The following is a 16,419-nucleotide window of genomic DNA, read 5'->3' on the forward strand; positions in this document are numbered from 1 at the left end:
AACATTTCGCCCTCTTTGATCTGATCCTCCCCATACCATGTTGATGGTCACAGACTGTTGATGTCGGTCTGGTTTTCGTGGATAAAATGATTGATGCAGCCGGCCAACCTCCGGCACCAAGTTCACCACTGCAGCTCGCCAAGATCCCGATCGCCCAACTGTCACCTAGTCTCGAGCAGCGCCAGGGAAAATGTATCGAAGCAACCGTGACCCTGGTCTGGCCGTATTCATCTTCGACTAAGTCCCTCAGCCTCTTACTCGCCGAACCCGACTTCCGCCTACGACGTTTACACGGGCAAACCAAGGCGGTATTTCATGGGCGCGTTGCGGAGCAAGTTGCCGCATCGCATGTCGGTATTGGTGACAATATTCGCCTGGCACTGCAACATTCAAATTTCGTTCCAAATGACACAGCAACGCAAACCCCCGGGAGGTATGTCGCGTGGGACATACATTTCGATCATGGGGTGTCCCTAGAGGTAACTTTGACCTTTTGAGATTTAGATCAAGCTCCGATATCAATAACATTGCAATAGATTAACCAATCGTCCGACGATTCATCCAAAATATCCATCGACTGTCACGACCTAGCAACGCAAGAAGCTGTCCAAGCTCCGCCCTCCACGCCTCGCACCGTTTCAACAGATCACTTAGAATTAGGTCAAGGATCATGGGAATCGCCAGCTTTCCTACGATCTGTTTCAAATCCCTTTGGCAGTGTGCCTCGTACATCTCTCTCCATATCTGCGGAGGATGATGGGTTTGTTCCTGGCAAGGGAAGGAAACGGCCAAGATACAGCTTGAAAAGGGACGATTGGCATGTTTTGGAAGAACCTATGAGTCCACAGGAGCAGGAACCTGCGTTGAATTGGTGGGAGAAAGAATCCTGGGAGAAAATGTCGGAAGGAAATGATGATATTGTCCCGGAGGTTGATGGTTCTGAACCTCGGGATGAGAATATGCTTCTTGATGCGGATCAAACCGAGGGAAATGCGTCTCGGGAGCAGTCTCCTATCTTTATCAAGCCTTCTCTTGATACATCTGGTGGAATTTTCGGCAAGCAATCAACGGAATCCAGCAAACTGTCACACGGACAAACGGAAAATACCTTCCAACAGCGTCTGGTGTCAGCCTCCCACCTTCCTACGGATACCCCACAACTCCGGCCTATACCTTCGCCTGGTCTTCCAATACCCTCGCCTATTGTTTCAAATCCAAATAATCCACAGGGATACTTTTCGGGCTTTCACACTGTTTCTCCAACGCAGGGTGTGGAATCTGTGTCTCTGGAAGCCAATGCCAGCGTGACTGCTTCGGAACCCGTATCCTTCCTTCACACCTCTCCTGTGTGTCCTCCTCAAGAAATGCCAACAGATGCTGAGTCTATCTTCACGCCAGCTGGTCTGGTAGATCACCAGTCACCGCCAAGTTCTATGCTTGAAATCCCGTCTATGGACTTGGTATTTGAACAAGCAGAACCCTTTGTCGATGGCTCTGGTATTCTTGGCGTCGCGGCCGATTTAAAGCATATTGACGAGCCACTCTTGTCACCTGTCACGGATCAGGTAGTAGCTCTACCAAGTGGATCTGATGGAGGTGAAGAAGTAGTGGGGAATAACGAGGATCGGGAGGATCGGGAAGACCAAGAGGACCAAGAGGACCAAGAGGACCAAGAGGACCAAGAGGACCAAGAGGACCAAGAGGACCAAGAGGACCAAGAGGACCAAGAGGACCAAGAGGACCAAGAGGACCAAGAGGACCAAGAGGACCAAGAGGACCAAGAGGACCAAGAGGACCAAGACATGGAATACGAGGAATATTATGGTTCCCAGTCAGGGTTCGAAGACGCTGAAGATAAGAATGGGGATCCTCAGACTGGCTCGGGGTTCTTAATCCATGCGCAGGAGACATCTGGTTCAGACCTCGCTCTAAAATATACAGAAACACTGGTGCATGAAGAGGTTGAAAATGATGAGGGTGACCACTCTTCAGTTACATATCAGGTTAAACAAGATCATCACCCACGTCGTCCCAGTTTCAGTGACCAAGGGAGTCTTCCAGCTGAGGCGGAGGCTCTCTCCTATGACGATGAAGATGAAGCGTCGGACTCTGAAACTGACTCCCAATACGACCAAGCCACACAAGAAGCAAGTGAGGATGAGGAATCCGAGGCAATTGATCGGTCACGAGAACCTCCTGCGAGGCATGAAGTCATTGTGCTAGATAGTGACAGTGAAGACGAGCTTACCTCCAACCGCCCAGAGAATGTGCAGCCCATGCACCAAGGACTCATATCATCACGCCATTCAACACCTCAACCGGAACATGAAGAATGGGATATGGTCGAAGAAGAAGAATCTCAATCAGAAGCCGAATGTTCCGAAGAAGATGAGATCGACACTTTTGGGCAGGATGACCGAGTCCACGATAGTGATAAAGAAGATGAGTCATCTGTTGACGTTTTGGCTCGAGATCATTATCCGCAGAAGCGTTCAACGCGAGAGTCTTCGGTGAGCGAGCAGGAAGACAATGGCGACATTTCTGAGTCAGAGGGAGTGCCACCAAGTGATGATCATTATGATAGTGATCTCAACACGGGTGCAAATACAGAATCAGCGGTCGGCCTGCACGACGAAGAAGAACCTGGAAAGACTGATGAGACTGCTTTCCTGCGGGAAGATTCAGCACCTGCTAGTCAAATCGAGAAGGCTTGGTCTGGCACAAATGCAAACAAATCATACGGGCTGGACGGCCAGCACGATGAGAAACCTGACGACGTGACGCCTTCACATGCCAAAGTTCAAACTGGCAATGAAGAAGTCGAACATACTCCGGTAAAATCCACCTGGCCGCAACTATTGACTCCTGCCCCTACTCAGGAAGTCAATGGCATAGAAGCTTTTGAGCACAGTGAGAATGTGCAGAACTCACCTTCACCGGAAATTCCTGCATTGGACGTTGTCTCAAGTGCTGCAGATCAGCCGTCTGAGGATGTCGTGACGTCGTCCCTTTTGGAGCAGATATTTGCCCCGGAGGTTGTGCTTGATGAGAACCCCGCGGGCGATCCACTAATTGTCATACCAACCACTGAGACCGTTCAGCCCGAAGAACAGCTAGGAACTACCGGAGAGGGAGGTCAGGAAGTCCCAGCAGTTATCATTAGTCAGCTTCCAGCTCCCGATCGTCATGCCCATGGACTACGAAGTAAATTGTCTTACTTCGCTCCTCTAGCCACACTTATCGACCATTTTGGTTCTTTAGTGGACACCATCTCAATTGTTCATGAAGTATCCACGATTTCCAAGGCAACTTCTGGTCCGAAGGACTATTTCATAACCATCCAACTGACCGATCCGTCTATGGCTGGAACTGTTCTTCATGCCCAAATATTTCGCCGCTACAAATCTGCAATCCCGACTTTGGTCGAGGGAAACGCCGTCTTGCTCAGAAATCTAAAAGTTCGCAGTTTTGATCACACAATCATGCTGGTCAGTGTCGAATCCAGCTCATGGGCTGTCTTCGATGGTTCTGGACCGGACGCACAAGTGACTGGTCCTCCAGTTGAATACAGCGCAGAGGAGCGAGCTTATTCATCTGGCCTGCGAAAGTGGTATGGCGATTTTGGTGCAAGCATGGTTGCCGATCATCAGCTTCAAGCCTCAATCCTCAGAGAGAGCGTGGAAAGAGAAGGCAGTGCAATTATAAGTGAGTCAGGAAGTTTAGACTCAGTTTCTCGTGGGGACCCGAGTTCTTCCACTCGGGGATCACGTCGTTCACGTAAAAGCCACCGGCGAGTTACCATCCACGAACTCCGAGATGGCCGTCGATACACTGAGGTTGGATCTCCAGGCACCAAAGAAAGCATTCACGAATTACGCGATGGGACCCTCTATGCCAACTTGTGAAATTAGACAGCCTCACTGCTTTACAATACACATGAGACCAGGCCCGCAAGAAGTTTACCAAGATTAAATAAACCTGCACATATGCTCCAATATCTTCATACCCATTTTTTCTCTTCTCAATATTTACTCATCTTTCAATGTTGATCTATACACAGATGGCATGCCGTATATACAAGACTCAAAACATATAACTCACATCTTAGAAGCCTTCTCTTCGGGGTTGAAATAATCCTTGCTGACTGCCGAACGAATCAACTGGTTCGCAATCGCCGTCGGCGGCGGCAGTCTCAAGCCACCCTTGTACTCTGGACCAGGTCCAGCACTCAGATCACCCGTCCCAATACGCAGAGCCTCCTCCACCTCCGCGATATCAAACCACTTGGCATCTTCGAGCTCCGGGTCATGCTCCAGGTTGATCTTCTCGTGGGCCGGCTCGGCCACTTGCGCAATAGCTCCAATCATCAAGTTCGCAGGGTAAGGCCATGGTTGCGAAGAATGAATGACAACCCGCGAGAGTGTCACGCCAGCCTCCTCCCACACCTCACGACGGACGGCATCCTCAATTGACTCCGCAGGCTCGATGAATCCTGCTAGGGTCGAGTACAGGCTTGGAGGGAAGCGCTTAGACCGGCCGAGCAGGACACGCTTGCCATCGGCGGAGAGGACGGCCACAATTATGGTCGGGTCAGTGCGAGGGAAGCACAGGTTTGAAAGCGTCGTGCGGGTTGTACAGGCAGGGCGCTCTTGGGGTTGGCCTGTAGAAATGCGGGCGGCGTCTGTAGGTGGACAGGTGCGCTTGGTTCCTGCGTTTACTGAAAGGGTGGGGTTACCACAAGTGCCACAGAAAGTGTTGCGGTTATTCCAATCAGTCAAAGCGCGTGCCTGGGCATATATGGCGGCTGTTTTCATATGCGGTAAGTGTCTAGTCCTAGAAGTATTGCTTTTGGCGAGGTTATCATAAGCCTCGGCTCATTTGACGTACCTTCATCTGGGGAAAAGGTCGTAACGATTCTAGCCTGGAAGAACGAAAGGCCCTTTGATTCCATTGTACTAATAATGTCCTTGGCTGCAGTCTGCTGCGCCTCGGATCCTCTAGGTGTAACATCAACGGCGAAACAGGGGGCACCGGAGTAGATCTTGTGAGCGAAGCCATTTGTCTCCTTGCGACTCTCATCCAAACCGAGGAAGATCAAGTTCGGGTTTGTTTTCCGCGAGTCAAACGCTTTGATCATTTCTTCTTCAGGTTGATCAAAGATATCCTGAGGGATAAGCTTGCGCAATTCCTCATACTTGGCATAGTATAACTCGGAAGGGGAACGAGTGAGCGGGGCGAGGTTATTCAGCAAGACGAACTGTGTAGAAGGATGCTTCAGGGCCGTAGAAAGAAATTTATGATCATCGCGCAGAAATGACAGTCTGTTTATGGGGGAGCCTGTGGATAGTTCTTAGTATTGCGGTGTTCATTTCAATATCGTCAATCTTTTGCTCTCATCCCCTCGGCAATTCCATACTGGAGAAATAGTTCGCTGTTTCCCGACCAAAGCGCCGCGAAAGCATAGATTCTGCGAGCGTGTGCGCTGGGACCGGAATTTGGAAGGGCGTGCTCATGGTGATGATGATCTATATGCAGCAATGAGAGCAAGTACGTATATGTGAACAAGGACAAACGGAGCAAATGATCGGAGGATGGCGAATGCGATATGCATTAATCAGCGTAGGTCGTGTATTGAGATGACCAGGTATTTCGTCGGACTTGCACCGATCCCCTTGCGTGAGGGGTGTATTATTCGTAACATTAAGTAAAGCCAATACTGCGAGGCGGGGAAGAGCGGCCTCCCCACACACGTGATCCGATGATGAATTTCCCATTTTCAGCTTCTTTATCTTATGCAAACTTCTCGTTGGAGTTCATAGCTGTGGTTATTGCAACTGGATTTCATCATGGGGCACCTTGTGACTCTAGCGACCTGGTATGACTGAAATATTCGCTTGAAGGAGCTTCATTTACTGACTTTATAGCTCTCTGAACCAATGGGCCCTTGATTTTGAAGGCAATGCAGCCCGCATCATTGAGAGCGTTCGGCAGGCAAAAGCAGCAGGTGCGACTTTACGTGTCGGTCCAGAGCTTGAGATCACTGGTAAGCGATGAAGAAGAGTCGCACTCCAAAATATGAGGCCAGACGTTGACACAGCTTGGTAGGATACGGTGTGCTAGATGGATTCCTTGAGGGGGACACCTTTTTGCACTCATGGGAGATGCTAGCTCGTATTATCGATCACCCAGACTGTCAGGATATTGTGGTGGACGTGGGTATGCCTGTGCGCCACCGCAATGTGCGCTACAACTGCCGGTAAGAGTCTCCACGGCTTTTTTCATGCAATAGGACGATTCACTAATCTATAAATTCGATCCATTTACCAGTGTCATCTTCTACAATCGAAAGATTATCCTTATCCGACCTAAGATGTGGCTCGCCAATGGTTCGTTCGCTCCTGCATTGTCAATCGACCCAATATACCTCCCATGCTCATGTCTTTCTTCGGTATAGATGGAAACTACAGAGAACACAGACACTTCATTCCGTGGCAGCGTCCCCAAGAAGTTGAAGACTATTATCTCGAACAGATCGTCGGAAACATCACAGACCAATACAAGGTTCCTTTCGGTGACGCCGTTATCAGCACTAGAGATACATGTCTTGGCCTGGAGACTTGTGAGGAATTATTCACTCCTAATGGGTATGCTGCATTCCCAATTTTCTGTTGGATGCAATCATTGACCTTATAAAATAGACCCCATATTCCTTACGGGCTGGCTGGTGAGATTTCAAATACCTTTAGCACTCAATCCTGCATTCACTAACCAAATTTAGGTGTGGAAATCATTTCCAACTCTTCCGGTAGTCACCATGAATTGAAGAAACTCGATACCCGCGTTAATCTGATTACACAAGCTACAAAACTGGTACGTCTCACGCCCTTGAATTACATTCTCATACTGACTCGGACACCCACGACATAGAGCGGCGGAATCTACTTGTACGCCAACCAGCAGGGTTGTGATGGTGATCGCTTGTACTACGATGGCTGCGCAATGATTGTAGTGAATGGTGATGTCGTGGCACAAGGATCTCAATTTTCTTTGAACGACGTCGAGGTGGTCACAGCAACTGTCGACCTTGAAGAGGTCCGAACGTATCGTTCAGGCGTCAGCCGAGGAATGCAGGCGGCCAAGCAGTCGCCGTTTGTTCGCCTGGACATCGATGTTCGGCTTTCCCGCCGCGGCGAGGAGGCTGATCCCAGCCTCACGGTCTCCGTGCCATTTAAGCCACACTTCCATGTTCCAGAAGAGGAGATTGCTCTCGGTCCGGCCTGTTGGCTTTGGGATTACCTGCGGCGATGTGGCGCTGCGGGATTTTTCATCCCTCTCAGCGGCGGTATTGATAGCTGTGCTACTTCGGTGATTGTTCATTCAATGTGCCGTGAGGTTCTGAAAGCAGTCAGAGAAGGTAACGAGCAGGTCATCGAGGATGTCCGGAGGCTCTGTGCTAAACCCGCTGACTCTGATTGGCTCCCTACTACCAGCCAGGAAATCTGCCGAGCCATTTTCCACACTAGCTACATGGGCACACAGAATTCGGGCCAGGAGACAAGGGACCGGGCTAAGCGACTTGCCGCGGATATTGGGTCATACCATATTGACTTTAACTTTGACACAGTAGTAACGGCTCTTATGGCTCTCTTCAGCACCGTCACCAATTTCCAGCCACGCTTCAAGGTCCATGGAGGCAGTACAGCCGAGAATGCAGCGTTGCAAAATGTCCAAGCTCGGCTCAGAATGGTTCTCTCTTATTTATTTGCTTCGTTGTTACCGACTGTTCGTCAACGACCTGGTGGCGGCGGTCTTTTAGTTCTTGCATCATCCAACGTGGACGAATGCTTGCGGGGTTACTTGACCAAATACGATGCCAGCTCAGCCGATCTCAATCCCATTGGATCTATTAGCAAGGTTGACCTCAAGAAGTTCATTGGATGGGCAGGCATCAACTTTGACCTTCCAATTCTGGAAGAGTTCATCCACGCAACACCTACTGCTGAGCTAGAGCCTCGTACGGCAACATATGTGCAATCCGACGAGGCTGATATGGGTGTGACTTACGCTGAGCTTAGTACTTTCGGTATGTTATTACTATTCGACAAAGTGGTCAAGTTTTGTTCAATACCTAACAGGTTGTTCTTCCAGGTTACCTCCGAAAGGTATCCAAGTTGGGACCATGGGGAATGTATGAAAAGCTATTGGTAAGTCTCCCCCCCCCCCCCCCCCTTTTTTTTTTTTTTTTTCATTCAGCTTTTCCATAAAAACACCACTGACAATTTACCTGTATCTAGCATCTGTGGGGCAATGAGTACAGTCCCCGCGAAATTTACGAGAAAACACGACACTTCTTCTACAACTACTCTATCAACCGACATAAGATGACTGTCTTGACGCCTAGCTATCATGCGGAGCAGTACTCTCCCGATGATAACAGACATGACCTGCGCCAGTTCCTGTGTAAGTTTCATTTGTTCTGATAACGTGTTATGGTAGTCTAATGAATGCCTCCCAGATCCTTCGTTCACGTGGGCATATAAGAAGATGGAAGACAGTGTCAAGTTCTGGGAATCAAGGGGATGGACAACCGGCAAGACCGCAAAGAAGAATGTCAAGGCGGATTGAGACGATTTAATTGGCTTCAGATCTGATGTTCAGATATGCTTTTACGATTTCAACGTACTTACAATCAACTAGACCTGAGATACTCAATGCAGAAGGAACGGTGATTTGACCAAAGGGAAATTAGGAAATTAGCAATGCTGAGCGAATGTGCACGGATGATGAGCAAGCACCAAGCCATGGAATGCAAAAGTATCCAGAGATAGACATAGGAAATCGCTGATGAGAAATCAAAAAAAGAATAAGAATCATAGGTCACATCATTTGCCATTTCAGCAGATGAAGGAAGAGGAAAACTATGCATCATACTGCTGAATCAAGCAAATCAATCCTTCCAGAACCAACCATTCTTCGATTGGGGGTTCTGTTCAGAAGACTGTTCCTCGCCAGTATCCTGCCTCGGGCGCATAGTATCAACAAACGACTCGGTCTCTTCACGGCCATCTTCAAAGCGTTTCGTCCGAACCCTCTTGATCTCGACAGAGCCATCAGGATGACGTACACGCTCAGTTCGAGTCGTAGTGGAAACAACAAACGGTGAAGCGCTCTGGGATGCCGGCTGAGTCTCAGGTACAGACTTTCGGTTGCCGCCCGAGACAAGATCCAGCCAACTTTCCGTATCATCATTACCTTGCTCGGGATCCGATGTCAGCTGTCGCTGATGCTCGTCAACCGCATCCTGCTCGCGCCGTTTTTCGAACAGAGCACTAAGCATAGGACTCGGCACAGAATCATGGGAAGTCTCTCGTTCCCGAGCTTGGATATCTTCCAAAAACCGCTCGTACAATTCCAATTCGCTCTCGGGCTGAGAGTTGTCTCGCGCCGCAACGCGATCCATTGGCAATTGACGCTTGATATCTTTGGGCCCATGGTCCACAATCCCAGGAAGGGAATGGCGTAAAGTTCCGCCAGGGGTATATGTGTACCGGTCGCCGAAGCTGCCACGCTGTACTACTCCGTATACCCATTCCGAATTGTTTTGCGATCTGATTTTGCTTAGCAGCAAGGGCTCACGCTCGAGCATGGATTTGCCATTCTCGAGACGGACCAGATCCTCAAACGCCTCGCGCCATTGCGGCAAAGGTGGGTCGCTATCCAAGTCCGACGTCGGTTGGAGAGATGACGCGATGGAGGAGAACACACCCTGGGCATTCGGCGTGAAGTGGTACGGCTGGCGCTCGAGTAGGAGAGGGGAGTAGGGGCTCAATGAGGCGTATGGGTAAGGCCAGTTTGGCATGCCATTCTCATCCATGCCGGGAGGGGGAGAACGAGATGTGAATTCGAAGGCGTGTTCTTCGACGCGGGTGAAGGGGATTAAGTTGAGAAAATCGGGAATCGCGGGTCCGGAACGGAGTAAAGGATGCGCGAAGATGTTGTCTTTTCGAAAAATATCAGATAGTTGTTGTGGTTCTGACATTTGCTCGTTGTTGCTTTTGTGGCTTGGGGGGTCCTGTTCACCGTCTGGTGTGTTGGGATCGGCGCTTTGATTGGGGGTGGAGTCGCGCTCGGCTGTGTTGTTCGCGTTTGATTTGTCGCCGGTGCGGTGACGATACGCCATGTTTTTGTATTCCTTATCGTCCGTGAAGATGGTCCAGCCATCTGATTGAGGAGATCCCATTGATGATGGTAGGCCAGTGATGGAATGTAACACTGAAGAGACCTGTTCATCAGCGAAGCGCCGGAACGCAACGAACGGATTTGTCTCCGACTCGTTATCCAAGTCCTTGTTATTGGGCATGTCTGAGGGTTTATCGGGGCTGTCGCGTTTGTCACGTTTGTCGTCTGAATCGCGGTCTGTAGGCATGATGGAGATAATGCAAAAGGAAGATATTGTCAAAAGATGTTGAACATGAAGCTGTTGGGGAGCCCCACCTCGCCACGTGAGGCCCACTTTTCCAATCTTTTTATTACCAGCAAGTACCTTTTGTATGCATAAGAAATACTATAGGTACTTGCTTCTCTAATCATTCTTCAAACTCTTACTATCACCTATCTACTCCTTCTCTGGCATATACTTATCTTATATTTGGACCATAATCAATCTCAAATATTCTTTTATACAAGAGACCCTCACGCGCCCAGACTCAGATCGCGCATGACGGAATAGACCCACTGCTCTTGTGGGTCAAAAGAGCGCCTCGATTCACTAACAACATACTAGCCTCATTGAGACATTTGAACGAGTACCAGCAATATTCCAAAGTTCCAATGTTAGCATTTGCGTTAAAAAGACCCCGGGATTAAAGGAGGCTCGTCGGCTTGGATCCATTCATTACTAGTAGTGATAGATTTCAATCAACACTTTCAATGTCAATTTAGTGCCTAACGAGCCCTGGAGACACACTGTAATTTGGAAAGCTTCCAAGTTTGAAAGACGCCCGTTTGATAATGGATTGATGATCATTCTTCGTACCTACTCGTAGGTAATTGGAATCAATACATAATAACATTGGAAGCCTTGTGGCTATCCATACACCACCTGGACACCTGACATCCAGATGTCTGGAATGAATCAATATATCCCTACTAGTATTGAAACCTTTGTTGCCTCCATTTACCAGTTGCCGAGAGTGTTTTAGCAAACCAGGTCTACAAACTCCTCGCCGCTAACTAGTACCTATAACCGCGCTCGTCCTGATATATCCACCCACGCTTCATCAAAGCCTGTTGAGCGGATCCACATGGCTCCATTCGTACCACACCCATCAGTGGAATCCACAGCTGTAAAGGTAAAGAATTAGCAAAAAGCATGTATATGACATTGAGAGAAATTTCCGGTTAAGACTCACCCATATTTCCAATCTTGAGCCACATATCCCCAGATATTGGCATGGCAGCCTTCTTCTCAAATGGCCGGCACACATTCTGACCATGCGCCACAGCCCGCACAAGCTTGACCAGATGTCCATCATCATGAGGATGTGCCACGCTTTGCGATATAACAGCCTCCCAGTCTTGCTTTGCTGGATAATTCGTGACCTCCTCTAAGAGTAGGTCTGGGGAATTGCGAGAGACATATGTCAATAGATCGAGGCGGCCCTTCCACTCAAGTAGTCGGCATTTTGATTTCTGGCCGAGGAGCGGGAGGTCCATAAGAGTGGAGAAGAAGATTGAGGAGTTAAGATTGTGGATGAAGAAAAAGTCTATCTTAACTTCTTTGTCGCGGCGCTGTGCGGCGCTCGTATAGTGCACTGGCCACGAAAATTGTTTTAGCGCAGGTGCAATGGCATTTTTATTGGGCTGGGCATTGGCATGTAGGAAAGGGTAACTCACCGACAGTGTTTATCATATCCGCCACTCTCTCTGGTATCTGTTCTTCCGACACAGTATACTGGGCAGCATATTGCAGCATCTCCTTCGGCGCACGGTGTAGTACTCCATCCCGAAATTTGTTGCTATCAGAGAACTTGACAGAGCTTTTCAGAGTATTATCTCTTTGGATCTCATTCAGGAGTTGAAGAAGTGACTTCTGGCCGGGCTTTCCGATTTCACCGGCCATTTTCTCCGCCGGGAGAAAATATTCGCGGCCCATCCAGTCATCATGGACAGCCGCCTGTGCTAGGGCCTGTGCCACAATGGCAGGTTGGTTGAATTCTAGACCAAAGCCGAGGTGGATGAGCGGGTGTACGAGGCCTGTTTGATGCAATGTAAGTTTTTTTGTCGATTGCGCAGTTTTAACAAATTGGAAACATACCTCCAAATAGTCGGCACAACATGGTCTCGGCGCGGTCATCGCCAGCAAAAATATACTCCTCGAGGACTAAGTCGACTCCCTTGGTGTCGATGGCGGTTTGGAAAAAAGAGAGAAAATTCGAATACTGCTTTGCCTTTCCGAGGTAGCTTTGGAAATTCACACTATCATGCATAGTTTGGACAATCCCCTTGTCGATAGGGTATGCTGGTCTTTGGTAGCTCTTGTTTCTCTCATAATGGGCCACAATATTGTCAGAGGATGCACCGAGTGCATAGAGAGTCAAAACGCCATGAACGATATGGTCTGTTTAGCCTGTCAGATTTGAAACATTCCATCTGTCTGTTCAACCTATTATCCAAACATTGGGTCAGGCATACTATGAAATCCTTCATCATTGAAGAACACATGATGTCTCTCCATATCTTCTTGTAAGACCTTACTGGTGACACGAGCAGCATCTTCCCGAATACCAGAGCTGTAGACACCGACATCCTTCAAGGGGTCCAGATGGATATTGGTTGCAGTAGCCATGGCGAGAATATTGTTGTTTGTCGTGGAACGGGAGCTATGTGGTTTGAAGTGTGGGGAAGCTCTAAGCACCGCGGCTAATCGCGGCCGTAGCTTGGACGGTTGAAGAGGCGAGGAAATCAGCGGTAGAGGTGCCGAAGAGCGCGTACGTAGTAGACTTCTCGTCTGCAATCTGCTTGTAGCAGCCAAACTAATTGAGCTTACTCCTCTGAAGTGATCAGTTTGCTTGGTGATACTGATGCGGGGAACCATGACCCTTTTTATAATGAAACCTGAGAAGCTGAGAACAGCTGGCATTTGTAGCCCTCGTGTACAACTTAAAAGAGTCGCTCTGCAGGAAGCAAAAGCCGGAACGACCTATCAGAATGAAAATATTGGTTATTTTAACAGGGAAAGTGGAGAGCTCGGGGTTTCGGGGCCCCGGAGCCACAAATCAACGTCATGCTTATTGGCGGGTGAGGGAACTAGACCCGACTTGCTGACAGATACTTCAATCTTCACAGAACTTGTTCTTGGGAATGTTCTTAAGAATGTTCAAATGTTGGATATCGCTATATAGACGGATATGATTGATTTGATTTGCAACAACATTCTGTTTGGGCTTATATTCGGACTAGAGTCTAGACGCATATTATTCAATGTTTTCTAATCTTTAAAAACAAACCTGATCATGTGGCTCAATGAGTCACTGTGCTGTTTCTCGCTCCTTTTTGCGCCGTTGGCGTTCACGTTCCATCTTCTTGAACAGCGGATGATGTCCCGCTTTGTCCTTGAGCTGCTTATTTTTGCTCTTGTTGTATTCAATGTAGGCCATATCATCACCGCCAGCCAACCCACTGAGGGTGGCAGCACTACGTTTGGCATTGGACTTCTTGCCATTGCGCTTGCCTCCAGTACGCATGGAGAAAAGATCATCGTTAACCTGCTCCACGTCGGCCGAGGACTCATTCTGCAGCATGACTTCTTGTAAAAGCTCACGCCGTTCTGCGGGTGTCGCGTATGAGAGCCCGTCGTATTCATCAATTCCCTGAAGGTGAGTGATGACCTTGAAGGCGTAACCTTGGTCAACAAGGAAGGCTTGGCGCTTAGCCGAGTAGACCATCTCGTTGGTGTCCTTCGATACAAGAGAGTAAAAGAACGCGTTGAAGCCCTCGTCATTACGGCGCTTGGCACGAAGAATACGACCCAGTCGCTGAGCCTCTTGACGACGCGAACCGTAGTGAGACGATATCTGAATCAGACATGTGGCCTCGGGCAGATCAAGCGAAGTATCACCGATCTTGGACAAGAAGATGGTATTGACTTGCTCGTTATGCTGGAAATTCTCCAGAATACGCATTCGCTCATTTTGCGGGGTTCCACCGTAAATGTAAGCTTTGTTCAGCTTGAGTGCGTATCGCTCAAGCGCATAAACATTATCAGAGAAAACAATGATCTTATCTCCTCGCTTCTCGTGGAAGTCAATCAAGAACTGGCATGCTTGGAACTTGCGTGGGTTCATGATATAGAGCAAAGCCTGCTTCCTTGAGCTCTCTCGCAGATACTCTGAATAGAATTCAGTTGTCATGGGGCACCAAACTTCGGCACACTGGACCTTGGCGATATGACCCTGGGCAGCAAGTTCCATCCAGTTGGCTTCGTACAGTTTGGGACCAATCAAGAAATTCAGATCCTTAATTTTATCATCTTCACGCAGTAGAGTTGCAGTCAGACCGAGCTTGCTCTGTGCGGCGATCGCAGATGTGACCTTTCGGAACATCGAGGCAGGCACGACGTGAACTTCATCCAAAATCATCATACCCCACTCTCGAGATTGAAGCCAGTCCATCATCTTCTGGGCATCGTAGGAGCGCGCCCTAGTCTGTGACACCATGGAGTAGGTCGAAACGATAATTCCAGTAGACCGCTTGAACTTCTCTTTATGGTCAGATGTGAAGATAGCGATATCGCCAGGGTCAATGGTGGTCCATCTTAAGAATTCGTTTCGCCACTGCACAACGGACATGGAGCTTGTGCAGAGAACGATAGTGCCTTTCTTGATAGTCGCTGCAGCGGTAATACCCACTAGGGTTTTACCGGCGCCACAAGGAAGAACAATGATTCCACTCTTCGCACGTCCGTTACCAAACATCTTACTGAGACTCTTCTCCTGGTAAGATCGAATCCGAGCGGCAGGTTTCAAATCCATGTCGAGATTGGGGTTGACAGTGTCACCCTGGAAATCATACTCTTCCAAGGCGGGACATCCAATCGCTTGACAACGGGCTTTGACCACTTCAACTCCAGCAGGAGGAATTTCGAAACTGAATGTGGTGGCTTCATCAACGTCCTCACCAACATCGTCGATGCCGTAATCCACCACCGCTTCTTCGGGTTCATCCCGAGCTGGCACAGCAGCGTTCTGCTGAGTGCCTGTTTCTCTTACACCAGCCGCATCCTTCGTTCCAGGAATGACGAGACCGCCCATCTTCGGAGCCGCACGCTGGATAATTCCCTCAGTGCTCTCGATTCTTTGTGGCCCGATAACCTCATCTTTCAACAACCGCTGAAGCATCTCTGGGTCCGTCGTTTCCACGTAGTATCGGTTGTGTCGCAGAACCATCTTGATTTTGCCATATGATTTTGTGAATTCTATAATGAAAGTGCGAATACTTTCCGGTAGAGGGGTTTTGGAAAGTCGATCCAAGAACTCCACGATATCCTGGGGCTTCAGTCCTACTGAAACTGCCGCATAAAGACTGTGACCTGTGAGGCGGTATTCGTGAAGGTGGGTGGGACGTGAGAGTGGTTCGGCGATGGTGGTAAGGAAATCTTGTGCCTGGGGTGCCAACGGGGAGAAACTCTCGAGAGTGATCGTGCCTTTCACCGGCTCGATCCATAGAGGTCGGTTGTAGTGATCAGGCTTAAGCGGAAGATAGGAAAGATCTTTGTAACCAAATCTGGGGTCGGTTTTGTTGAGCTGGGATTTCTTGCTGAAGGCCTCCAAGGAGAACTTGCTAACAACCTCTTTTATGCGTCAAGTTTTAGCATCTGAGTCACTAAGTGAGCAGATTACCACACTCTACCTTTCAGGTTGTTCCGCTCCGGTACGTCATCATCCCCGTCGTCTGAGTACTCATCGCTGCTGGAGAGTTCGGTGGAGTCGGGCACTGGTGTAGGTCGCTTGGAGACGCTGCTAGACCGACCACCTGGTTTGAAAAGTGAGCCATATGATTATATTCTCCGACCTCCGGTGTTCTTACTGTCAGTCGCCTTTCTCTTGGGAGGCATCGCGGGTTAATATTAAGGATGAAACGATCGAGAATGCTATAGTGCGTCTGAAGGCGAGATACGGGAGAGATTTGAGGCTTGGTGAGGCGAGCGACACCTTGTAAGGAACGGTTCAGGCCTGCATGCCACGACCAAGTTCGGGTCGCAGGAAACAGGCGGCGTATGCCGACTGGATAGAGCGACCAAATCAAGGGCAAAGGGCGGCAGACAGTGAATGAGCTCGATGGGTAAGAAAATAGAACAGGAAGAAGTCGGCGACCGAGTGTATGCGAGGTGAAGGTTGGAGTTGAAGAATAATTATGGGA

At 49.0% G+C, this 16,419-nt stretch overlaps 6 protein-coding genes across 6 annotated transcripts; 2 read left to right on the forward strand and 4 right to left on the reverse strand.

Moving 5' to 3' along the window:
- Window positions 1–86: 86 nt before the first annotated feature.
- N7466_000608 (uncharacterized protein) lies at window positions 87–3,905 on the forward strand (the record flags this gene model as incomplete). The annotated part of the gene is made up of 2 exons (XM_057160006.1): window positions 87–433; window positions 719–3,905. The coding sequence occupies 2 exons, from the start codon at window positions 87–89 to the stop codon at window positions 3,903–3,905; spliced, it is 3,534 nt and encodes a 1,177-aa protein (XP_057026254.1).
- A 192-nt stretch (window positions 3,906–4,097) lies between these two features.
- On the reverse strand, window positions 4,098–5,513 carry N7466_000609 (NAD(+) diphosphatase; the record flags this gene model as incomplete). The annotated part of the gene is made up of 3 exons (XM_057160007.1): window positions 4,098–4,804; window positions 4,888–5,337; window positions 5,417–5,513. The coding sequence occupies 3 exons, from the start codon at window positions 5,511–5,513 to the stop codon at window positions 4,098–4,100; spliced, it is 1,254 nt and encodes a 417-aa protein (XP_057026255.1).
- Window positions 5,514–5,846: 333 nt separating this feature from the next.
- N7466_000610 (glutamine-dependent NAD(+) synthetase) lies at window positions 5,847–8,625 on the forward strand (the record flags this gene model as incomplete). The annotated part of the gene is made up of 11 exons (XM_057160008.1): window positions 5,847–5,875; window positions 5,925–6,043; window positions 6,106–6,256; window positions 6,328–6,386; window positions 6,455–6,644; window positions 6,699–6,724; window positions 6,779–6,870; window positions 6,928–8,083; window positions 8,149–8,204; window positions 8,295–8,460; window positions 8,516–8,625. The coding sequence occupies 11 exons, from the start codon at window positions 5,847–5,849 to the stop codon at window positions 8,623–8,625; spliced, it is 2,154 nt and encodes a 717-aa protein (XP_057026256.1).
- Window positions 8,626–8,947: 322 nt separating this feature from the next.
- On the reverse strand, window positions 8,948–10,426 carry N7466_000611 (uncharacterized protein; the record flags this gene model as incomplete). Its single annotated transcript, XM_057160009.1, has 1 exon — window positions 8,948–10,426. The coding sequence occupies one exon, from the start codon at window positions 10,424–10,426 to the stop codon at window positions 8,948–8,950; it is 1,479 nt and encodes a 492-aa protein (XP_057026257.1).
- Window positions 10,427–11,239: 813 nt separating this feature from the next.
- N7466_000612 (questin oxidase family protein) lies at window positions 11,240–13,141 on the reverse strand (the record flags this gene model as incomplete). Its single annotated transcript, XM_057160010.1, has 6 exons — window positions 11,240–11,343; window positions 11,412–11,813; window positions 11,896–12,255; window positions 12,317–12,619; window positions 12,694–13,009; window positions 13,049–13,141. 6 exons carry the CDS (start codon window positions 13,139–13,141, stop codon window positions 11,240–11,242), a joined length of 1,578 nt encoding a protein of 525 aa, XP_057026258.1.
- A 388-nt stretch (window positions 13,142–13,529) lies between these two features.
- Window positions 13,530–16,114, reverse strand: N7466_000613 (TFIIH/NER complex ATPase/helicase subunit SSL2; the record flags this gene model as incomplete). Its single annotated transcript, XM_057160011.1, has 3 exons — window positions 13,530–15,850; window positions 15,910–16,032; window positions 16,087–16,114. The coding sequence occupies 3 exons, from the start codon at window positions 16,112–16,114 to the stop codon at window positions 13,530–13,532; spliced, it is 2,472 nt and encodes an 823-aa protein (XP_057026259.1).
- Window positions 16,115–16,419: the final 305 nt, after the last annotated feature.

The sequence above is a fragment of the Penicillium verhagenii genome, assembly GCF_028828195.1.
Source record: "Penicillium verhagenii strain IBT 33310 chromosome Unknown utg000002l_segment0_segment0, whole genome shotgun sequence".
In the NCBI taxonomy this organism is placed as follows: Eukaryota; Fungi; Ascomycota; class Eurotiomycetes; order Eurotiales; family Aspergillaceae; genus Penicillium; species Penicillium verhagenii.